The 24,938-nt window shown below is 38.4% G+C and overlaps 1 protein-coding gene and 1 long non-coding RNA gene across 2 annotated transcripts in view; one reads left to right on the top strand and one right to left on the bottom strand.

The window, feature by feature from the left end:
• Nucleotides 1–21,730, top strand: part of LGR4 (leucine rich repeat containing G protein-coupled receptor 4) — a 91,011-nt gene extending 69,281 nt beyond the window's left edge. Inside the window, exons 5-18 of the mRNA XM_072969695.1 lie at nucleotides 4,579–4,794; nucleotides 5,656–5,727; nucleotides 7,473–7,541; nucleotides 8,429–8,500; nucleotides 8,684–8,755; nucleotides 9,094–9,162; nucleotides 10,674–10,745; nucleotides 11,910–11,975; nucleotides 12,845–12,916; nucleotides 14,553–14,624; nucleotides 14,901–15,026; nucleotides 15,847–15,962; nucleotides 16,233–16,316; nucleotides 18,541–21,730. Coding sequence (XP_072825796.1) covers nucleotides 4,579–4,794; nucleotides 5,656–5,727; nucleotides 7,473–7,541; nucleotides 8,429–8,500; nucleotides 8,684–8,755; nucleotides 9,094–9,162; nucleotides 10,674–10,745; nucleotides 11,910–11,975; nucleotides 12,845–12,916; nucleotides 14,553–14,624; nucleotides 14,901–15,026; nucleotides 15,847–15,962; nucleotides 16,233–16,316; nucleotides 18,541–19,817 — 2,455 coding nt within the window. The 3' untranslated portion in view covers nucleotides 19,818–21,730. The remainder of the gene's footprint in view (nucleotides 1–4,578; nucleotides 4,795–5,655; nucleotides 5,728–7,472; nucleotides 7,542–8,428; nucleotides 8,501–8,683; nucleotides 8,756–9,093; nucleotides 9,163–10,673; nucleotides 10,746–11,909; nucleotides 11,976–12,844; nucleotides 12,917–14,552; nucleotides 14,625–14,900; nucleotides 15,027–15,846; nucleotides 15,963–16,232; nucleotides 16,317–18,540) is intronic.
• Nucleotides 21,731–23,034: 1,304 nt separating this feature from the next.
• Nucleotides 23,035–24,891, bottom strand: LOC116282042 (uncharacterized). The gene is made up of 3 exons (XR_004191496.2): nucleotides 24,495–24,891; nucleotides 23,414–23,545; nucleotides 23,035–23,313 (listed from the first exon to the last, which is right to left on the bottom strand). It is a non-coding gene; the product is annotated as an uncharacterized lncRNA (long non-coding RNA).
• Nucleotides 24,892–24,938: the final 47 nt, after the last annotated feature.

The raw sequence follows: 24,938 nt of genomic DNA, 5'->3' as shown, positions 1-24,938 counted from the left end.
CTGTCAGAATTTTCTCCATTAGAATTTTTTTCTCTACATTAGTCTACGCTTATATTGAATATTAAAGGATTTCAAAGACCAAATGTCCTAGGTTTTCTACAATAACAGAATTTCTTAAGTGTTTTAAACTCGAAACTGGTAACAGGGTATAAGAGTATAATGTTTACATTATTGATATGTTAGGAATAAAGAGAAAAGGGGAGAGTTTTGATTATACAGAACAAGCGTTTATGATAGCATAGACATTCGTCAGTAAATATCTGTGTGTAGAATTGTTACTGTAATTTCATTTAAGGCAAGGAAAAAAGTATGTGAGTCTCAGTAAGAAATAAAACAGACTTTTGAGCATAGGAACTAGAAGCGTGTTTTAAAGATGAAAATAGTAAGGGAATTCGTCTAATACATTGTTAACTGTTGAACAACTGAAGTGCACTTAAAGTAATGGTTACCTCTTGCCGACTGGAGTCAAAATGGTAAAATAACTGAAACCACATAATCTCTTCCCTTTTGAAATATCTGATGCCATTTACTGCATCTATTGAAAGTATCATTTGTAGCACTTTTTTTTTTTACCTGTTACGATGAATAATTAATAGTGTAGGTCAGCACAAAGCCACGCTTTCTAAAACCATTTCTCTGTGAAACACTGATCCCAGTTTAAGTGCAAACTCATTACATTGATGGGTGTGCCACCAACACCCACCTGTGAAATGAGGCATAAGGATTAACTGTTTGAGTCACTACAAAATCCTTTTCCTCATTAACTTCTTATTTAAGGGTTCCATTTTCCCGAAGTTCTTCCTTTTGATCTCTTGCTTATGTGTGACTTTACAATTTGGGGACATTTTTAACGAGGAACTTGGGTCTGTGCATTAATTGTTGTAGTATTGCTGTGCATAGAAGACAGTTTCATTTCTTGCTTAGTTGAACATTCACCTGGTTCTCTTGCTGTCATTTAAGACCACCCCTTTTCTTTCCGTGTGGTGTGTGGCACAGAATTTTGCAGGAGCCTCAATGATGTATAGAACACTGGACTTACATTTTAAAAAAGTCTAGACCACGTTGTGTATTATAGTATTTTACCACATCTTTTTTCTTCTTCCATTTTTTGAGATATAATTGACATACAGCACTGTATAAGTTTGAGTACAGCATAATGATTTGACTTACATATGTCATGAAATGATTACCACAGTAAGTTTAGTGACCATCCATCAATTCATATAGATACTTAAATAGAAAAAAAAATTTTTTACCTTGTGATGAGAGCTCTTAGATTTACTTTGTTAACTTTCATATATAACATACAACAGTTTTAATTATATATATGTTGTACATTACATCCCTAGTACTTCTTTACCTTATAATTGGAAGCACATCTTACTGAAACACACTTACAGAGAGGACCTAATGTCGGTGGAGTGTTGCGGGTGTGTATGTTGTGGGGGCAGTGCTCATTATTTTGTTGAATAGAGTGCATGTTATCCTCATTATTACAATATAAGCAGTTGGAATTTTTAAACTGTTGCGATGCTGAGAAACTGGGGCAGGATTTCAACTTGTTTTTTGTTTTTAATGTTTTTTTTTAAATGGCGGTACTGAGGATTGAACCCAGGATCTTGCACATGCTAAGCACAGGCTCTTACCATTAAGCTATGCCCTCCCCCTCAATTTGTTCTTAAAATACAGTCCAAACCCCTTACCTGGCCTGTGGGGGTCTGCACCACCTGGCCCCTGTTGGCATCCCCATCAGTGTCTCTCTGGCGCCTGCACTCTCTGCCTCCTGTATTCTAGTCGTTTGGCCCCTCTGGGCGTTGCTGGGACCACAGCTGGTTTCTGCTCCTGAGTCTCTGCCCTCTCTGTTTGCTCTTTCTATCCCCTCGAATGCTCCTTGCCCAGCTCCCCTTGCCGCTCGCTCTGGGTCTCCATTTAAATGGCACCTTCTTAGAGATGTGTTTCCTGATAACACATTTTAAGTAGCTACCCTCCCCCTCAGCCTCTGCTAATTTTTATCTGAGTTCCCTGTGTATTTACTTCATGGCACTTTCTACACTCTACAGAAATTTTTCAGCTTGTTTATTATATTATATTATATCATATCATATCATATCAAATTATAAATATATTATATATATTATATATTCCCACTGGAATGTCAGTCTCCTCACGCTCGTCGGGTTCACCATTTTTACCTTTCTTGCCTCACATGATGCTCATTTACATGTGTTGAATGAATTGCAGATAAATTAGCTACAAGTAGAATTTAATGGCACTATTAGTTACATTTTATGATGAATTGTATGATTCTATGTTCAGTATCTCTCTCGCTCTCCTGAAGTAGAAGTTCCTTGAGGTTTTGAAGTGTGTGTGTGCGCGTGTGAGTGAACGTGCTCCTGTCTACTCATTAAAGCAAATCTGGTAAGCAGCTCTGTAGCCAGACTTTGCCAGTCTGTTATGTAAAGGATGCCTGTCTCTTCTCAGTGGTAGGTTCTAGAGAGTCCAAGGAATAAACAAGCCTAAAACTGTTTGTTTCTAAGTGAATTCTTAAGGCAGCTGTTCAATTTCTGAAGATCTCCCCTTTTCTAATGTTCTTTTGGTTATCTTGACTATCAGACAAAGAGCATCCATCAGATCCTCACCAGGAGCAGGGGTCTGTGACCCCAGCTAATCTGCCTCTGGGAAGGAGACTGCATCTGGGGCTGGGGCAGTTGGAAGGGAGTGGGGACTCAGCACTTGCATGGAGGGGAAAAGGGACAGTTATGGCTGGAACCGAAGCTGGAGCAGCATGGAGACACAGGAGGCACAGAGACCATGCTGATGTCCTGAACCTGAAAGCTGCTGAAGTTGATTTCTTTAAAAATAGGTTGCCATTTTGACCTTGCACCCATTTGTGTGTGTTTGTGTTCCCTAATTTCACCAAGTGGTCCACGCCTGTGAGAGATGGATTTATAGTGAAGACGTATCAACAAGGGACTTGCGAAGAAAGTTGTCATTTGCCTGGTGCCTACTGTTCCTCATCATATTAGTGATAGCTTGTCTTTTTGTTAACAAGCAGTTATTCCAACAATTATGCCTGGTTGTGTCAACACAAACACCTAGATTTTCAGCTGGGGATTTAATTTTTAAGTATGAGTAATCCTATTAGTAAGGTGCCCTTAATTCCAAAATTCGGGGGAAAAACAAATCAAAGAACCTCTAAAGCAACAATAAGGTTGATTGGAGGAGCTACTTAATTTTTCCTAGAGACAGTTTGCCCTTTTTAAATAACTGTTAATTTTGACAAACTAATTTCTCAAACACACTTAGTTCTAAGAGTAGAGAGAGGATTGCTTTGTCAGCACCTGATGGATGCATTTATATATATATATATATATATATATATATATATATATACACACATACACATACATATATATATTTAATTGAAGTATAGTCAGTTACACTGTATCAGTTTCTGGTATACAGCATAATGTTCCAGTCATGCATATATATACATATATTCATTTTTGTATTATTTTTCATTAAAGATTATTACAAGATATTGAATATAGTCCCCTGTGCTATACAGAAGAAATTTTTCATCTATTTTTATATATAGTGGTTAACATTTGTAAATCTCAAACTCCCAAATTTATCCCTTTCAACCCCCTTTCGCCCAGTAACCGTAAGACTGTTTACTATGTCTGCAAGTCTGTTTCTGTTTTGTAGATGAGTTCATTAGTGTCCTCTTTTATTTTTCTTTCTTTTCTTTTTTTCTTTTTTTTTTTAGATTCCACATATGAGTGATATCATATGATATTTTTCTTTCTCTTTCTGGCTTACTTCACTTAGAATAACAATTTCTAGTTCCATCCATGTTGCTGCAAATGGCATTATTTTATCCTTTTTTTTAAATCACTGAGTAGTATTCCATTGTATAAGTATACCACAACTTCTTTATCCAGTCATCTGTCGATGGACATTTAGGTTGCTCCCATGTTTTGGCTATTGTAAATAGTGCTGCTATGAATATGACACCTTTATTTTTAACTTGACTGGTGAGAATCTGTTGAAATGGTTTGTTGCTGTAGGAAAAATTATAAATAAGTTCCTACTTTTTCCCCTTTGGTACCAGGTCAGAATAGCAATTAAATTTAATATGAAATATTAGTTATAAAATTGTAAGTAAAATAGCTTAGTTGCCCAACTTAGTTTCCTCTTGTTGTTTTTCTGTGTTTTTGATAAGCACATTCTCAAATATAAAATCCCAGCTTGAGCTTTGTGGGTTTCTTTTTTTTCCCCCAACATATCATTCTGCGATAAAATCATGCTTAGCTAAAGATTCTTGAAGGGTTCAGATTTGTATGCATCCTTTTGTTGTGAATGAAGGGAAACCAGTACCTTCCATATGCTGGTCGGGGAAACATTCGATTTTAGGAGAATTTCTAGTGAAATTGAGAAGGCAGGGATGCCGTGGCCCTGGTCACTTTTATAACTCATTTTTTTTTCCTGGAAAACCCTGAGAGCCGTGTTACGTGCCCATTCCTTGACTCATTCAGCTAGAATCCGTCATTGAACAGGGTTGTTTGTTTCCATCAGGCGTTTAGATGCCAACCATATTACCTCGGTGCCCGAGGACAGTTTTGAGGGGCTCGCCCAGCTGCGGCATCTGTGGCTGGATGACAACAGCTTGACGGAGGTGCCTGTGCATCCGCTCAGCAATCTGCCGACTCTGCAGGCTCTGACCTTGGCTCTCAACAAAATCTCCAGCATCCCTGATTTTGCATTTACCAACCTTTCCAGCCTGGTAGTTCTGTAAGTACCCACCCCTTTTAATACTGTGTATTGGTGTTAATTTAGGGGCAAAAGCAGAGTTCTTGTGACATTGTTTTGAAAGCACCTCACTGAGTATGCTCCTGGAGAACTAGTTTTGGGGGAGCTGCCTTTTTTTTTTTTTTTTTTTTTTACAAAATTAAATGGGCTGACTTTTTAAAATACAAAGAATACTTTTAAAAATTACCATCTGATGATAACTGTGGAATCTAAGATAAATGGCCATTTGTAATCATGAGAAGAAAGTGGATTATTCAGCAAACACTTGTACAGTTTTTACTTGTGTCTCAGCAATGCGTTCAATGTTAAAAGAAGCAGAATCCTCTTGGAGACGCTCATAGAAACTAAGTGTCAGTGATATTTCATGTTTTTACCATCCTGTCTATTCATAGAGTATGTGATTCAGTGTTGTTTTTAATCTTCGAAAATTTGGACATAGTAAAGTGGCATTTCTTGTATAAATCTGTTACCAGTTTGCACTGGTGTAAGCTGACGTTTACCCCACCTCCCCATCGGAGAACTCATCTAAATTTTGCTTCATATAATTAAAAGCTCATCAAAACTTTTGTTTGGATATGGGTAAATACTCAAGAATCTTCCCACGTGTGTACCCTTTTTCCACTAGAGATTTGTTCCTTTTCCATTGGCATCCTATGTTCAGTGAATCCAAGTCTGTGCAGTGTTTGTCAAGAGATAACTACCCAACGCTGTTTGTTTTCCATTAGCCAAGTGTTGCAATATTTAGCTGCACCATTCCTTTAAGCTATACCAATTTAGACATCTAAAATGTTACAATAGTTGCTATGGGTAAGACTAGAGTCATTTTGATACTTTTTTCCGTAGGCATCTTCATAACAATAAAATTAAAAGCCTGGGTCAACACTGTTTCGACGGACTCGATAATCTGGAGACCTTGTAAGTTTATTCGTATCTTGGACGATCGCATTGGGATGTTGATAGTGCAATTTGGCATTTCATTGCAGAAGAAGGAAAAAAATAAGCGTCTTGAGTTCAGCTCATTATTTAATTTGCTTGAATACATGACTAAAGTTTTGCCTTCAAATAACACAGTCACAAAAACTAATCTAGGTTTCTAGTTAAAAATGGCATGCAAGTTTGAACTTGATATTTCTTACGAAAGGACATGGGAAAAGCAGCTCAACCTGCCAAGCTGTATACCTTTTCAAAAAGTTTGGTTTTGTTGAAAATTGTGATAGACAATTTTGGAACTTTGAACCTTATAAAATTAATTTTGGACAAGTTTTTTTGTTTCTTTGTTTTCTCCATGATCTCAGTTGCCTTACTAATTGTTAACAGTGAGTTTAAATACTATCTCTGCTTTCATATGCTAAATACGATGGAGGTTTCCATTTTGCTTAAGATATTTTGTTGTATCTATTTGCTAAACTGTTTGGAAATCCTGGCTGTTTTCAACTGTCCCTTGCACCATGATAGGAGCAAAGACATTGTGCAGCTGTGTATAATAAGAGTAGGATCTTAATTTTTGTTGTTTTAGTTTAGTATTAGTTGCCTTTATTCAGAGATTTATACTATTTTTCATTGTGATATGGTAAATGATTCAGAGAATGTCCCAGTTAGATGGGTTTGCAACATCTGATTGGAATGCTTAGGGTTTGTAATATTTTGTTTAATTGAATTTTCCGGTTAACCATCAGTTAATGAGAAGACTTAACATCTTTTAATACTCTATTATCACTTTCCTCAAGGATAGTAAACATCAGTGGCTATTTGAAAGTTTAAGCTCTTGAAGAAGATACTGTCAAACCCAGTTCTTCTTCTCAAAGTGTGTAAATACCAGTGGAACAGAAGACTGGACGTGCCTTCTGACCCCAGACCATATATACTATTCCAATTATATTAAAATTAAACCTTTTCTTTCCAGTTAAATTTTGATTTGCCTTTTTCCCCCCTATGCAAAAAAGGAAAACAAACAAGTCTCCAAGGATCTGGACTTTTGATTTTGTTTTGCTCTCATTTGAAATCAATTGTGCCAATCATAAGCTAAGATTCTCTTTAAGGTTAAAAGAAATTAAAGTTTAAACATACTCAGAATTGATTTTCTAGTACAGATTACTGTGGCTTTTCTCTCTTAATTAATGCAGCTTTTCCAACAGTTTGTCACCTCCTTGAGGACAGTAGTTGTATGAACCCATCCTGGTCCTCCTTGTTCATACTGATCTCAGGTCATCCTGCTGATGGTAGAGCTGAGGTCAGCTGCTCTCATGCCAGAATTTCAGGAAGCCACTCTGAACCTCAAATGGAAACCTCAGTTTCAGGCTATTGTCATTTACAAATGGATAGTCAATAAATTCTATGTTATGATGTATTTCCTGAGAACTGTCACTCAGATGATTTGTTTATTTAATGTACCAGTGATACATGATTCTGAGAATTCTTTCAATGTTTAAAGTTGTTGACCTAAAACTTCAGAGAAGAATTAAGATTCTTTTTTTCTATTCAATATTCTAAGAAAAGGTGTACATTTAATTAAAGAGAATGGTAATTGGTTGATGAAGAAAGATTACCATCCAGAGGATGTGATTTAACAAGAAAAAAAAAAAAAACGATTTGTACCAAAGTATGTAATAAATTGTGACCACTCTTCAACGTTCTTATGTATTTTCCCAATTTTTTTCTAGGGACTTGAATTATAATAACTTGGGGGAATTTCCTCAGGCTATTAAAGCCCTCCCCAGCCTGAAAGAGCTGTGAGTATTGCTTTGCCCTCTCTATGCCTGAATAGCCCTAGAACCATTTAATGTTCCAACAATAAGACTATAGAACATCTTTGTTCCATTATATAGACCATGATACGCTCACACACACACACACACATGGTCATACAGTACAGGTTGTGTTGGCTAGCACAGACAGTTTTGATCATAGATTACTGTGTAGGGCTGGACTCGGGTGAAATAAGCCACACTTTATGGCCTGTGTTGTAGGAACTGTGGTCTTAGTCTCACTGGGGAGGCTGACCACGTAAGACAGACAGACGGCAGTTTCTAGGTGGAAATAAGTGCCGAATAGGTTAAGTAAATCACTGCAGAAAAAGACCTCATTGAGGCGTAGAGTCATTGGAAAAGACATCACTGAAGAGAAGGAGTTTGACTAGACTTGAAAGAATGGAAATACTTGAGTAAATGAAAGAAATGAGGGAGCGTTTTAGGCGCTGGATTTGTCAGGGTCAGAGATAAGAATGCATATGGCATAACGGAGACTGTGTGTCATGAGTTGATAGCTAACACTCTAAGATGCACTGCTCAAAGACTAAATGCAGGCGATGTTGAGAGAGATTTGGGGTTAGAATATCTTATGATTCTTGTGGTCTAAAATTCTTTGTGGATGAAGCAAGCTAAATGTATATAAGGGACCTGGCAGATACTAGGTTGAGCAGTGGGTTTAAAAAGAATTAGGTATGGTCCTGAAAAAGATGGGATGGAATTAAAAATTTAATTTCCCCACATTTTTGAAGTTTTCACGTAGTTGTTATCAGCTATATTTTATGTCCTACTGAACAGTAGTAGGTATTTGGGTTTTAACTTATTTCACAAGATGGTAAGTGTTTCAAAATATTTTTCTCCTATCTTTTTAGGTTATTTCACAGTAATTCTATTTCTGTTATCCCTGATGGAGCATTTGATGGTAATCCACTCTTAAGAACTATGTAAGTAGTTTTGAAATTTTCTTTTAATATGCCATCTTGTAAAGCAATGTCTGTATGATGCCAGACATCTGGATGAAGAATGAAAATTCAGGCTGTTAGATATATGAATTTTGTGAACATAGATTTAGTGTTGGCGTACTGGCAAACGTATGAAAATTTTGTTTTTTTGGGTATTTTTTACAGACACTTGTATGATAATCCTCTATCTTTTGTGGGGAACTCAGCATTTCACAATTTATCTGATCTGCATTCCTTGTAAGTATTATAGAAATTCAAAAACAAACTTGAATGCTTACACAATTGCTTTAATGGAAAGCTAAAATTTGTTATTGTAGCTCCAGAAAACAAAATCTTTTCTTTTCTTTTCCTTGGATGGAAGTCCAAAGGTCAATTCTGAAAATGTAGGATGGCTCTTATTTATGTAACACTTGGTCAAAATGATCACATTTTGGGGTACCATCAAGAGATGAAACTAATCTTCTTTTTTAGGTATAGGGGTACTGTAATTTTAAACTGCTTAAAAAATAAAATGAAAATATTATCTATGAAAATTTTTTATTTTAAATTACCTTTTCTCTCCCAATTTCTTAAAGAGTCATTCGTGGTGCAAGCATGGTGCAGCAGTTCCCCAATCTGACCGGAACTGTCCATCTAGAGAGTCTGTAAGTGTGACCTTTTGAGGAGGGGTTGTGTAAAGATAACACACAGGCCTGCTAGTGGGTTGCCAGTGCTTTTTGGTGATGATGCTGAGTTAACGTTGATTCCTAAATATTGCTTTGTGAATATCATCCGTGGAGGTCTGCATCCACAGGGTCTGAAGTCAGCCAGTGCAGGTAGAATATAACCTATTATGTGAAGAGAAGATCTGAAAAGGTCACTGAAAATAAAAGGTAATAAGTAAGGGCCAAATTAGAAGCAACGCTCTAGGAGTTCAGAAGTGGAGCAGTCAACGTAGACGTGAGAAAAGGCTTTATGGAAGAGGTGAAACGTTTCAACATTGGATGCTGTCAAGTTTCCCCGAGCTGAATCTTTTATTTAGAAAGACAGGATTTAGTAAAACGGGGAATCCTGAAAATATACTCAAGTATGGCATACAGATGATCAAATATAGTTAGAATTGCTTGTTTATATTAGAATGGGGATGATATGGAGAAATTTGGAAATCTGTTTGGATTGTAATTTTAAAATGATAAACCTTGAACACTTGGTTATGGCAGAGCTTCTCAGTGGGTGGTCTGTGAACGGGCTGCAGGTGCATCTAAGACCTTAATGACCTCAGCACCCCCACCCCACCCCAAGACAGCCCTGTAGGGCCTGACATGGCTGGGGTCTCTGCCACAATGAGCGTCACCACAGTATGCCACATAAAAGTGACAATTTTCATGTATGCCAAGATGTAAGAAAAGAAGTTGGGAAGCACTGAGCTAAGGCATTTAAACTTGACTCTTAAGGGAGTTTGGGGGTGTTAAAAATGCTGGAGGAGGCGGTGTGTGGAGGGTAAGAAGAGAGACTGGGGATGGAATGGTATGGAGGCCATGGAATACTCCACTTGGCTGAATGAACACATTTAACCATAAGAGTTCTGTGTCCTCAACCCATCACTGGAGCTCCTTCACGTGACCCACCTGAGCTCCCTCCACCCCTCTCTGCATCATTTTACCCTTGATCTGCACAGTAGCCATAAAAATGAAGGGAAAAGGTCAGATGCTGAGACCCCCAGAAGAAGAAAGAACAAGAATTGGTGACTGACTGCAGATGGGGACATAGAAAGGGAGAGGATGAAGAGAAAAATCTCAAAACATGGAGCCAGGTTGATTGAAAGAAAAGACAGAAATAAAGTTTGGGGGCAGAATGCTAAGTTGGTTTTGAATGTTCTGGATGTGAGGATGGGGACAGAACTTGCAGGGGTTAGTTTTTTTCTGTTGGTCCACATGTTGTCTGGACAGTAGTAACATCTCATGTCACAAGCTTTTCTGCATTACTATGAAAATGATGTGGGTACTAGGGTTAATTCACCTTCCCACAGGCCTAACTTTAGGGAGTGGTTAAGCAGTGGGACCTACAGACAAGTCTGTATGCAAATATGTGAATATTTATTTTTCCGTATGAGGGTAGCATTTTGTTTACCATCTCAACTTGCATCATTTCTGAGATAAACAATGTTTTTCCACAGGACCTTAACAGGTACGAAGATAAGCAGCATATCCAGTAATTTGTGCCAAGAACAGAAGATGCTTCGGACTTTGTAAGTTGGGTTCCTCTTCCCTTCTCGTACCTTTCTTTTATGTACTTCACACGTGTTGAGTTTTATGTTTAATGAACTATTTTCACTAGGTTGTTTCAAGGTATAAGTATTTTGTATTTGTTCCCTTCATGGAAATGAGCAGGTGGTTTAGTAGCCCCCATGGATAGGTCATGTTTACTTGAATTTGGTTTTACGGTTATGTGTATATCTTACATCTTGTGGCTTGACTTTGAACAAAGTCAGACCAAACTAGGCTCTTTCTGCATTTCTTTTCTTATCCTGACTCCTTGTCCTTATTCTGGCCGCCCTGGGGTGGGTGGAGGGAGTGGTTAGGTATCTGTATGCTGCTCTTTCATCCATAACCTAAGTAAGAGCCCCAATCTTTCTTGGATCAGGAACCAACTAAGCATGGAGCCTTCCAAAAAATCTCCAAGCTGCCCTGGAAATTAAAAGTAAATAAAGGATGTAAAAATGTCACAAGAACAAACAATTAAGTTACTAAGTTGTTAATAAGTATTCAGTGGAGAGAGAGAGCAACAAAATAAGTGACTGATTGATCAAGCAAGTAATTAAATGGTGTCACGGAGTATCAAACACGGTGATCACCACTGAGGAAATACTGCAGTGGGATTAAGTAAAAGTTAACTAGTCCTGATTTTTTATTTAATATAAATGTTTTTAAAAATGTGAGTGTGCATACCACTCCTCTTATAGCCTTTTCATTAACAACAAAGAAATTATTTTGATATAAGCAATATATAGATAATTATGGTATAAATAATATAAATATAATATCTAAAAATATTTTTATATTATAAACATGTAAATTTAAAAATCTACAGTGCTACCATTTGAACATAATTTTTATGTATTTTTGTACTATATTTTTCTTATTTGTGTTCTATCCTTAATGTTTTAAAATATATTTTATATTGTCTATGCTCAACATTATGTACTTGAAGTTTGCTAGTCTTAAGCCTGTTCTGTTCTATTACGGAGGTGCTCTAGAAAGCTTACAAGTCTTAGAAAATGACAGTTGCTTTTCTTGTTCAGCCGTATCTGTTTATTACAGATCTTAAAACCGCTTTCAATGCTTCCAGGTACAACTCTGTTAATACTGTATTCTGATAACATAATTAATTTGTGAACTTCCATTGTTTTAAGGGACTTGTCTTACAATAATATAAAAGATCTTCCAAGCTTTAATGGCTGCCATGCTCTGGAAGAAATGTAAGTTGGTCTTTGATTTACTCTCTTTGCTGTGGTCTGTTGTTAATTCATTGAGCATTTCCTACTTTAAATAAATGGCTTTCCCATTAAGAAATTAGAAATGCATGTAAGTGGGTGTTCGCTATGAACAAACGTCCAATTGTACCAGGTGTGTTCATGCGACCAGCATTTACTAGGCACTTTTCTATGAGGCAATATGAGACACTGTGGGGGGAGGGTAGTGTATACAAAAAGACATCCAACCCCAAACTGGTCCTGGCTGTTGAGGGAAAACCAGACGGATGTCTGCTGTGCAGCTCTACAGGACAGCTCTGGTGGGAGTTGGGGAGAGGGAGGCAACCGTATCCCCGTTTCTCATCGCCTCCTTCTGCTGACCTTCCTTCCATGTTGCCTGGTATAGCTGTGTTGTCCTGGATCCTTTCTCACTGTGTTGTCTTCCTGCTCGCCCCTGAGTGGGGGTGATGAGGAGTTTAGATGGTGTATCTTAAACTCTCAGTATAATTTTGGATAGAATACCAATTAGTCTAGCCCTTTCATCTTATAGATGAGGAGCCAGCAGTTCTCTTTCAACAGGATCGATTAATATTACTTATGAATGAATATTTAAGCTTAGAAAAAGTTTTATTAAGGAATGTAATTTTTACAAGGGAGGGTGTAGCTCAGTGGTAGAGTGCATAACTAGCATGCTCAAGGTCCTGGGTTCAATTCCCAGTACCTCTGTTAAATAAATAAATAGATAAACAAATAAATAAATAAACCTAATTATCTACCCCCATTGAAAATATTTTTATAAAGTTATTTCTCAAAAATAGAAAATATGTTTTTCTCTTTTTTCTCTCTTTTCATTTATCTTTCATATCTTTTTTTAGTTCTTTGCAACGTAATCAGATCCACCAGATCAAGGAAGGTACTTTTCAAGGCCTGATATCTTTAAGGATTCTGTAAGTTTCTCTCTGATTATTCAAGATACATAAAATTTTTGTCAAGCTATAAATTAATATATCATTATAATTTCCATGTTAGTGGATATACTTAAAGATAGGATTTATTAAGCATAAATATTGTTTTTCAAACTTTGCCATGTGGTACTTTGTAAATTATTTCCTTTTAGCATTTTTTTTTAACCTTAGCTCATTCATGAGATTGTCCATTTGTGAGTGAAAAGGTATAACGTGTAAAGCCTGAGAAATGCATTTTGTGTGTTTTCAAGTCATGATCATGAAGTTTGTCAGTTTGTTAGGGCAGGGGGTAAGCAAACTTTAGTCCATGGGTCAGATTCCGCCTGCTTCCTATTTCTGGAAATTAAGTTTTATTAAAACACAAACATGCCCTTTTGTTGAAGTATCATCTAAAGCTGCTTCCACCATACTACAGTGTAATCAAATTGCTGCAGTAGAGGCAATGTGACCCCCAGAGGTGAAGGGCATGCACTGCCTGGCCCTTTGCGGAAAAAGGTTGCTGACCCCTACGCCGGGGTATCTGTCCTGGCAAATATAGCTAATGTGCAGCAGAAGCACTCACTTAAAAAGTGACTTGCATTCAGGTGTATATTAGAGTGAATATAGAGGTGACAGAGACAAACCTCGTCACCGCCTCCATAGAACTTCAGCGCATAAAACACAATACACTGAATTGGGGAACGATTTTTTTTAATACAAAAAAAATTTGAGAAGTTGACAGTGAAGTAATATTACATATATTAAAATCCTATTGTCTAGTGGATCCCCATTAAGAAGTTAAACACGCGCTCTGCTAGAAAATATTTTACTGGTAGTTGGGTTGCTCACAGGCTAACTGTGGGTCTGGGCAGCAGTGGGGAAGGGGACTGGCTCCTCGCGGCTGTCACTTCTCGGGCACTGATAAGAGAAAAGCCAGGGGCCTTTTCATGATTTGGAACCAAGTTCGTCAAATTTTCCTGTTATCCAGGAGATGTATCGTGGAATGAATTGACCCTGTCTTTACATTTCCATTAAGGCTCAGTTGTAAGTGTGGCTTCAGATTATTTCTCTGTTTTATTAATTCTGTGATATCAGAAGTCCTCAGGGTGTGTTCCTGAGTATAGTATGTGGCTCTGGTGTTGATATGGTCTTTATTTCCTGCTTGGGGAAGGAGTGATATCTGAGGCCCTTCTGGAATGCTCTTGTTTGCGCATTGATTATTTGTCTTCCCTCAACGGCCTTATCACTAACCTTTGAGAAGGCAAATAACATGAAGCCTGTGTGTATTCTCAGCTTTGTCAGGTGCTCAGCTTTCCCTCACCTGGTTAATAGTACCAAAGGTTATATCATATCATTTATATTTTTGAACTGGTACCAGAATGATAAGGTGGAGAAAATTCACAAATGTTCTGAAACAGATACCAACTAGAATGACTGCTACCTGGACCACATTCCAAGAAATAGATTGTTGTGAAGGGGAGGCATTCAGCATAAACATAAAAAAGTTGTTGAGCAAGATTAAAGATCTCTGTTATCTTAATCAGGGTTATTGTAACTATAGCAGATTCTAATGCCTTGTCAAAGTAACTGTGTTTTGGGTTTATTGGAAAAGAGTAATGGTTTCTTTTTATAATTGCAGGGATCTGAGTCGGAATCTGATCCATGAAATTCATGACAGAGCTTTTGCCAAACTTGGGTCAATAACTAACCTGTAAGTTGACAGGTTTAGGCCAGCAGTATCGTGAAGGCAGGGAAGAGTCTGCAGTAACTTGTGTTTTAGCATTACCCTGTCAAAAAATCTTTTTTTCTCTTTAGTGTTCCCTTGTATAAATACTAACCTGCTATGACGTAGTGACAGCTTCTCAGAGGGTGTCCGCACACCTAAACTTCATCTTAGTGCTCTAGTCTTTATGATGTTAACACGTGTACAGATGTTTTTGTGTGATTTGTGTCTTAGGAATTAATTTGAAATCTCATTCCATTTTAGAGATGTAAGTTTCAATGAATTAACGTCATTTCCAACGGAAGGCCTAAACGGGCTAAATCAGCTGAAACTTGTGGGCAACTTCAAGCTGAAAGAAGCCTTAGCAGCAAAAGACTTTGTTAATCTCAGGTGTGTTTTTGCTTTTTCTTCTTTTCTGTGGAAGTTTTGGTTGGCCTCCAAATTACAGTGTGTCCTGGGTGTTTTTGCTGTGGTTCCCAGATTTTCTGAGAGGCTGTCATTGAAGGGTATTTTCAATCTCTATCCTCACAAATTTTGGGAAAAAAATAGAACAGGAACATTATTGCATAGGTTTGGAGAACATGCATTTCAGACCTGGATGCTGTTAGAGAGATAATACAACTCTTCATCTGAATGGTTTTGTATACAGTGGGATTTGTCACTTGTAACAAGATGGCGGAAATGACACGTGAACCTTCAGAAAACTGATACAATGTTATGGGACTTCACAGAGACATTAGAGTTGGGGGGTTCTCATTAGAGAAAGTAGAGAGAGGGCTTGGGAATATTATTGTGGGGGAAGAGAATAAATATTTTCATTATACGTATGTAAACAAAGTAAATTCATTTAATGATGTAAAGTCCCAAGTGACCTGGGACATTAATTTTAAATGAAACTATCAGTTTCATATGATAAACTGGGTGTAGTTAATTCATTTATAAAAGGAGTCTGATAAGATTTTACTTTAAATTGCACTACTTCCATTACATTTTGAATCTGGCCTAATTTAGATTCAGTGTTTAAAAGTGTACTTTATATAAATGGAGAAACTCATGGTGTCATTTGATACCAGAGCTTTTTTTTTTTTTCTTCAGATGAGGAAAATGAGTCCAGACAGGATAGTGACCAGCTTAAAGTATTTTCTTTTTACAAAACAAAAGCATGTCTGTGAAGTTGGCATTCAGTGTAGATTTTGCAATTTTTCTCTAGGTCTTTATCTGTACCATATGCTTATCAGTGCTGTGCATTTTGGGGTTGCGACTCTTACACACATTCAAACACAGGAGATAACAGCCTCCAAGACCACAGTGCGGCAAAGGATAAAGGCAAGTGCATGAACTTTTAAATTTAAAATAGAACACTCTTTACAGCATTAATCAAAGTCTCTATTATTGTAAACGGTTTGTAAAGGAGCAATATGAAATCTGAAAAATGGCTTCCGTGTGCTGTGTACCTGACATCTTTTATGTGATATTAAGCCTCTTGCAAGCTGAACTTAAATGTATGACATGTACAAGAGGAAAGACTGCAGGAAAATCCGGTTCTTTCGAATTGCATGAAGCTTGAATTAAACACAGTTTGTGTTACACATTCAGGTCCCACTGATGTAGCAGGGGTCACAAGCAGCGCTGCAAATGAGGAACACAGTCAAATCATTATCCACTGTACACCCTCGACAGGTAAGCCCCGCACATTTGGCTGCAGTTTCTCACTTTAAACAAACATTAGGCAAGTACGTCTAAAACTTCCGGGGATAGATAATGATTTCTGTAACAGAAGGGGGATGAGCTGGTTTCATAAGGCCTGACTCCAAGTGTGGTCTGTATACAGGCACTTAAGCGTCTCTTGCAGAATCCAGGCCCAGATCCAGTGACTCAGATCTTTGGTTAACAAGCTCCCCAGTGGAGGGTTGTGCACATTAAGGATGGAGAAGCACCTTCTTCATGCAACTTTAACCCTAGGTCTAGTTCTGGAAGTTACTTGTCTATAAGGATTTTTAGTGTTACCCACCTGCCCTCTTTTTTTTTTTAAGGCAACCTCGCCTTTCTTTTTATTTCTATTTTATTTCATTGAACTTTATTAGACTTGGGAAAGTTACTAAACTGACACCGCCTATTTGGTTGTGACTGTGATGTTGTCTTCTACCTAATCTATCAGCGAAGCTGGATTTGGAATTTTACTGGTAAAGAAGCATTTAAATAGTGGCTAAATTGTGTGCTATGAGGTAGATTCCTTCTTCAATATAATCACACAGGATGATCTGGGAACTTCTCATTGGGGGGTGGCTTGACCTGAATATGCAGAGATTCCATTTCTTCCACACTGAATTTAAACCTCGGGGGTCAACCAGGGGGAAAGCTGGTCTGAGCTCATCTCCCCAGGCTGCAATGGGAGTGAACTGCAGGCCTGCCTCCTCACTCCACTCAGCTGTAGTAACACAGAGACGCCCATGTGCTGACTCAGAAGCAGGAAGAGGAGGAGAGCAGGAACCTTCTGTTGGAACTGGAGGAGGCAGCAGGTTTCCAAAGACAGGCTGGGTGGGGCCGACCTCCCAGGCTTTTGAGGGAACGTAACTCCACCCACTAGTCAAACACTTTCCAAAGGGAGGTGGCCTGTCCTCCCAGGTCAGATGAGCTGTTCCTTGTTCCTTGCAGAAGGATGAGTTCAGATACTGAGATAAAGGTGAAAGCTTCCTTTTAACACTTCCCTGGGGTGGGGGGGAGGATAAAAAAATTAATTAGAAAAAATTTTTTAAGTTTCTCGAGTCAGATCGATATAAATGGTACAAAGCTGGCTAGTTAGGTCTGTGAATATCTCAGTGACTAAGATGCCTACAGGAGGTATTAAACTTCAGGACAATCCACAAAGATAAATCAGAATGTGTCTTTTAGGCATTGTAATACATAGTTTTCTTGTGCTTTGTAGAAAAACTTTGTTTTTCTTTACTAACTTTTAAATAAGACAGTTGCCGTTTGGGACATAACTAGCATGCCGAAGTCAGTTACTAGAATGTATAACTCAGCTACTAAATTAGTCCTTGCAATCCTAGTTGAAGTTATGCAGGGTTTTATTGGACATGGCTTTATATGACTAGTTAACATCAATGTGGTTTAGTCCTCGCTGTACTATCTTACTGAATGACCTTTGTCAGGTCAACCGGACACTCTGAAATCTCAGTTTCTCTGGATGAAAAATGGGGATAATTATACCTGTCTTAACCTGCTTCATCAGATTGCTTTTGAAAGCAATAAGAAATGTGTAAAAAATTTGTGTATTATACATACATATAATATATAATTATTGTAAAGTCTATTAGGACTAGGAAGGAAGAAGAAAAGGATTTAACATTTATTGAAGTCCAGCTAAGTACCCAGTAGCCCGTTTGAGTGGCTTATGTATGTTGTTTTACTTACGCTACACAACTCTATGAAATAGGTGTTATTATCCACAAGTGAGACAATGAAATTTGTAGAGGTTCAAGTTGCCCTCTCAAGCAAGAGCAGAAAGTTATGAACCCTAAACCCAAACCCTGGTCTATCTGATTCCAAGTCTCCAGTATGTGAGGTCCCTTTCATGTATTAGACATGGTGCTATGCATATCAACTTAGGTATAAGAGAAAGTGAAATTTTTCTTTTAAATATCACGGTATGGCTTTGCCAAATAGTAAAAGAAATGAAATAGATACTGAAATAAGGTCTTAAAATAAATTTTACAAATAGCCTAGTTCAGTTATGAAAATGTCAAGAGATGGCAGTCTTTTAAATTTGGTTTACTTCAGTTTGGTAGCAGATTAATTATTCCAGATTCACTATCGTTAAGTTTCTCCCTCCAGCCATACCATATAGAACATGGTCTTTTCTAAATTGCCTGTTATTTCTCTTTCTCTCTCTCTTTCGTTTTAGGTGCTTTTAAGCCCTGTGAGTATTTACTGGGAAGTTGGATGATCCGTCTTACCGTGTGGTTCATTTTCCTGGTGGCGTTGTTTTTCAACCTGCTCGTCATTTTCACAACATTTGCATCGTGCACATCCCTGTCTTCCTCCAAACTGTTCATAGGCCTCATATCTGTGTCTAACCTATTCATGGGAGCCTATACGGGCATCTTAACTTTTCTGGATGCCGTGTCCTGGGGCCGATTTGCAGAATTTGGTATTTGGTGGGAGATCGGCAGCGGCTGCAAAATAGCCGGGTTTCTTGCCGTTTTCTCCTCAGAAAGTGCCATATTTTTATTAATGTTAGCAGCAGTCGAAAGAAGCTTATCTGCGAAAGATATGATGAAAAATGGGAAGAGCCGCCACCTCAGGCAGTTCCGGGTGGCTGCGCTCTTTGCCTTCCTGGGCGCCGCGGTGGCAGGCTGTTTCCCCCTCCTCCATGGCGGGGAGTATTCGGCCTCCCCCCTGTGCTTGCCTTTTCCCACGGGAGAGACGCCATCCTTAGGCTTCACCGTCACCTTAGTGCTGTTAAACTCGCTGGCATTCTTACTAATGGCCATTATCTACACTAAACTCTACTGCAACCTGGAGAAAGAAGACCTGTCCGAGAACTCCCACTCCAGCACGATTAAGCACGTTGCCTGGCTCATCTTCACCAACTGCATCTTCTTCTGCCCGGTCGCGTTTTTCTCCTTTGCGCCCCTGATCACGGCCATCTCCATCAGCCCCGAAATAATGAAGTCTGTTACTCTGATATTTTTCCCACTGCCTGCCTGCCTGAATCCAGTCCTGTATGTTTTCTTCAACCCAAAGTTTAAAGAAGACTGGAAGTTACTGAAGCGACACATGGCCAGGAAAAGCGGGTCCGTGTCCATCTCCATCGGCAGCCAAGCCGGCTGCGTGGAGCAGGACTTCTACTACGACTGCGGCATGTACTCGCACTTGCAGGGTCACCTGACCGTGTGTGACTGCTGCGAGTCCTTTCTCCTGACAAAGCCCGCGTCCTGCAAACACTTAATAAAATCGCACAGCTGTCCCGCCTTGGCAGTGGGTTCTTGCCAAAGACCGGACGGCTACTGGTCCGACTGCGGCACGCAGTCCGCCCACTCCGACTATGCGGATGAAGAAGATTCCTTTGTCTCGGACAGTTCGGACCAGGTGCAGGCCTGTGGGCGAGCCTGCTTCTACCAGAGTCGAGGGTTCCCCTTGGTGCGCTATGCCTACAATCTACCAAGGGTTAAAGACTGAATCGATGTCTTTTGACTGTTTCCCCCATGAACCGAAACCACAGTGTTGATAGCATGAAGCTTAGTCTGACCCTCCATCTGAGAAGCACCTCTGTGATCACTGCCTGGTGTCACTTAGAAGAGGAAGGTGGCAGTTTGTTTCTTAAACCAGACCTTTTCAAAGAACAAGTGCCTAAACTATCAAGTGATGAAAAACACAGTGTCCAAGCAATGGGTAGTCTATTTGAAACAAATTTATAACTTGAAAAAGATTTTATGTATATCACGGCAATATAACGTTAGGTTTTTCTGATCCATAAGAAGCAAATTTATACCTATTTCTGAATTAAGCATGATAAAGAACAGCTGTTAATATTTTTTTAAGAATATTTTAAATGGTGATTTTTGCATAACTGAAGAAAAAGTCTTGCTAATTTTACCTAATGTTTCATCATTAATCTCAGGACAACTTACTGCAGGGCCAAAAAAAGGGATTGTCTCCCAGGTAAGACTCTGAAAGTGTATGTAGGCATTACCTTCTTGCATTTCCTATTTCCATCTTTGGCATAATAGAATCATCAAGTTTAAGGGATTTATAACACCTAAAACCTGAAGATGTTTTTAAAACAATATTAACAACTGTTAAGATTTTTAAAAGAGTAGACGAATACATTTGTTTTCAGTCATTATACATTGCTTTGTTTTGATCACAGTAATTTTTTCTTCAGTGTTTTGTGATCATACTACCAGGAAAAAGTAAAGGGCTAATTGCTTGGGTGGGTTTAGTAGATTTGGCGAAACTACTAACGTGGGATTTTAATAGCATCAGAGGGATTTGATCGTGTAATGTTCTCATTGATAAAACACTTCCTAGTATCATTGGCTCTACCAGTACCTTCCAGTTTTGTTCGTACGTTAGCTACCTATAGATTGAATTATACTGAAAGTAAACTGTGGCAAATGGTTTCATTCAGTTGGAAGAAATTGGGAGTCCTTAGGACACAAAGCACTTACATTGATTTCTTAGCGAGCTGGATTCTCCTGAACCTAAGCTATGGCGTGGAAGCTTCCATACTTTTTTCCACTGACTGTGATTTACAAGAGCCTGTGCAACAGCTCGGAAACTGTGTTCTTGTGAGACAAAATAGATACGTCACTAAGAAAAGAAAAAGGAACAAAATTTGGGCCTTTGTTTTTAAAAATTAAAAATTCTTACTTGATTCTCATCTATGGACTTTTGACATGTCATGACGTGGAGTCTTAAAGTTATAAATGTTCAGTATGTTTTTTTGAACAACATGCTAAATCAGTAGCAAACCCACTGCCATATTAGTTATTCAGGATGTACTAAAAACCATTAAGCTAGATTGCAGTTTAATAATTAAACTGTATATAATGTGCATATAATGAATTTTTATCTTATGTAAATTATTTTTAGAACACAAGTTGGGAAATGTGGCTTCTGTTCATTTCGTTTAATTAAAGCTACCTCCGAAACGATAGTGGCTGCCAGTAGCAGAATGTTAAATTGTGGTTTATATACTTTTTTGCATTGTAAATAGTCTTGGTTGTACATTGTCAGTGTAATAAAAACAGAATCTTTGTATATCAAAATCATGTAGTTTGTATAAAATGTGGGAAGGATTTATTTACAGTGTGTTGTAATTTTGTAAGGCCAACTATTCACAAGTTTTTTAAATTGCTACCATGTTTGTATATTTACACATCTGATAAATATTAAATCATAACTTGGTAAAAAAAAAATCTAGCTAAAAGTTTTTTTTCCAAAAGTCATGTTACTGAAAACTTTCATTGCATTCATTTAAAAAATAGAATAGCAGATATCTAAAATATGTGGTAAACTGTGCTATGCATATGGTAGGAAATACAATATTGTATGCAGTGTCTTGAATTATTAAAGTTTCTGGAAAGCAATCTATTTGCCTTAATTTATAACTAGGTATATTAATGAATTTGCTTAGTGTTTAAGTAAGTAAATTAAAGTGTTTTTAACAGTATTAGAAGAAATGTTGGGAGAACACTTTGCTGAAATTTAGAAGTGAGGTTGTTTTCTATATTAAGTCTGAACCATACTCATGGAAAACAAATTGTGAAATTTAAGATAATACCATCAATTAGATCTTATTCAAAAGCAAATGATTAAAAAACTGGCATGATTCCAAAGGCAGTCTATTGCCCGAATGCAGTAGTCCTCCCTTTCTTCCCTTATCTGAGGTTTCACTTTCCATGGTCTTAGTTACCCATGGTCAGCCGCAGTCTGAAAATACTGAAGGGAAAATTCTGTAAATAAACAACTCATTAAGTTTTAAATTGCACACCCTTTGAGTATTGTGATGAAACCTTTCGCTGTTCTACTCCAAAATGACTCATCCTTTTGTGTAGTGTATCCTGCCTGTTAGTCACGTAGTAGCTGTCTGTGACTCTCTACTTCAGTGCTTGTGTTCAAGTAACCCTTATTTTACTTAATAAAGGCCCCAAAGCGTGAGAATGAATAATGATGCTGGCAATTCGGATATCCCCTTACTGTGCCTAATTTATAAATTAAACTGTATAGGAAGAAAACGTTATACATAGGATTCAGTACTGTCTGCAGTTTCCGCTGGGGGTCTTGGAACATATCCCCCATGGATAAGAATATACTACTGTGCTTACAAGTAACTCAATATTCACAGTCATCAAGCCTTCATTTTACAGATGGGAAAACAGAGGGCCTAATGAATTTTAAGTCAATACCTGGCACACGAAGCAAATTAGAACTCAAACCAGCACCCAGTTCCTCTCAATTTGAGACATTTTTTTGTTTTTGTTTGTTTAAAACTTCAGTGTATTTCTGGAATTCCCATCACAAAAAGCAGAATAGTACAATCACCTGTCCTCCCATCCCTTCGGCCCTCCCTGCTCAAATCCATCATCCAACTTTGGCAGTGCTCAACAACACATGGCAAATCTTGTTTCATCTTCATCCCATTCACTGACCCTCTCTGATCCCTCTGCTCCTTGGATTATTTTGAAGCAAATCTAAGACATGTTTCAGCTGAAAATATTTCAATATGTCTAGGGATAAATTGTTTTTAAGTTGTAAAGTATACCGCTGTAGGACTCACTGGTAATGGTGTTATTTTTGTAACCAAGTCAGAGATTTTCAAGCAAAGGTCACTCTTCGCTTACACAAGGTTACAAAGCCAGCCAAAAATATAAATTATTCCAAATAGACCATAAAAGTGAAAATAAATGAGTAGTAAGAAGAGAAGTTACGAAGTTAATACCCTGAAGCTTAAGGGGAGAGGCCCTCTTTTGAGCCTATTTACACGTTTTAGATAATTCTACCAAACTTGATTATGGTTTCTTAGTCCCAGTAATGAAAAGGCACTGGAAAAAAGACGACCACAGGACTTGATTATGTTCAAGCACCAGCACCAGTGCCGTGTGGTTCTTCATAGCTCCAGGGTTGCTCCAGCGTAATGCAGTAGTTGGTCATGATGATGACTCTGAGGCATCTAGGAAAGGGCATAATTTGTTTAAAACATTTTAGATTCCCACAGCAAGGGGTTACAGTGGAAAAATTTTGGAGTTTAAATGACACAAGTTACCACTTACAATTTTCTCTTCAGTCCTCTGATAGAAGCTTTAGAGTTAATGAGGTAATATGACTGGGAGATAGATTGTTTCCCTATTTTACAGAGGAGGAAGTCAAGACTTGGAATGGCCAAACATCTTGTGTAAGGAAACCTAGTGAATAAGAGGAAAACCGCTGATTCAAATCCAGGTCCCTTTCATACTAAAACTGTACTTTTTCCTACTATGCTTCAGTAATGTTGGGTGATGTCTGTTGGGAATAGCTTCTCAGGATTAGCCCCTTCCTTATGAAGCCCTAAATTGTCCCAGGACCTTCTTACTCTGTTGTTATTGATTCTAGAGAAGTTCTCCTAAAAAGGTTTTAACCAGATATGCCAATACTGAATAACAGGGATAGAGGATGAAAACTCAAGTCACTTTTACTCCTCCATCAATTTTATTACTCAGTTAAATTGATCCAATGTTCTTCCATGCTCATTGTTTTCACTGAAAATTTTACCAAAATTTAACTTCTATTTAGTTTTAACTTCATCATATTTTATTAACTATAGCTTTTGCCTTCTGAATTGCCCATGATTACTATTATTTCTACCGTATCTAATTCTTCCGTGTCAAATTTTGCAGATCTAAATTTCATCAAAGATTTTGTATCACTCTTTGGTCAGTAACACCTTTTATGTGCTGTTTTAGCCATTGTCAGTGTTCATTTTGTGATACTTCCACTAGCGATATGCATTATGAGCTGGACAAAGCCCATTTATTTACAAGAGTATACAGTTTTGTCAGCACGAACAAAGCAACCAGCTTTATTGCCTATCATCTCTCTGTTACTACATCCCCAACCCCTAAGAGGACAGGGCTTTCAAGGTCCCACAAAATGTTTTCATCCCTCATAAAAGGCACATCATAGAATATTAAAACGGTATGACTCTTCAGCACAAAATAAGGAACTTGTAACGGCAAGGCTTTTATATTATAAACGTGCTTAGCATATTCTAGTGCACTAGAGGCTTCAGAGAGGCCCCAATATTCACATGCACAAACGAGTTCCTTTAAGACGCCAGGCTGACGAGGTGCTACCAAAAACAATGAAAGACTGTACCGAAAGTGCATTCTTGGATATTCTTGTAAACGTGGATCAAGTTCGCGCCTCCGCTCCTAAAATACCGCCGTGCGTGTGTCCCTGCGCTGAGAGAACTCACTACCGATCCTTGTAACCCTGACCTTGTAATGATATGGGGGTAGTTTTGGCTTCTGCCTCTTTCCTCCTCAAAGCAACTGCCTTATTCAGTGACAGCACACTTCCTGTACCAATGAACTGCTACACCACAGCAAACGTGGGACGGGGCCTCCAAGCTGTCAGCGGGGAGCCAGACCTCGTCCGTGAGCACGGCGCGGGGTTAAGTCACAGGCAGCCGCGCGGGCCCAGGCCGTGGAGGAGAGAGGGCAGGCGGAGAGAGGCGCCGGCGAAGGAAGCCACGCTCCGCAGGCCTGGACAAAGCCCCGGCGGCCTCCATGCGTCGCCATGGCAACGCGGGGTCCGCGC

The sequence above is a fragment of the Vicugna pacos genome, chromosome 10 (assembly GCF_048564905.1).
Source record: "Vicugna pacos chromosome 10, VicPac4, whole genome shotgun sequence".
Taxonomy (NCBI): domain Eukaryota; kingdom Metazoa; phylum Chordata; class Mammalia; order Artiodactyla; family Camelidae; genus Vicugna; species Vicugna pacos.
This window is presented reverse-complemented; position numbering and strand designations above follow the sequence as displayed.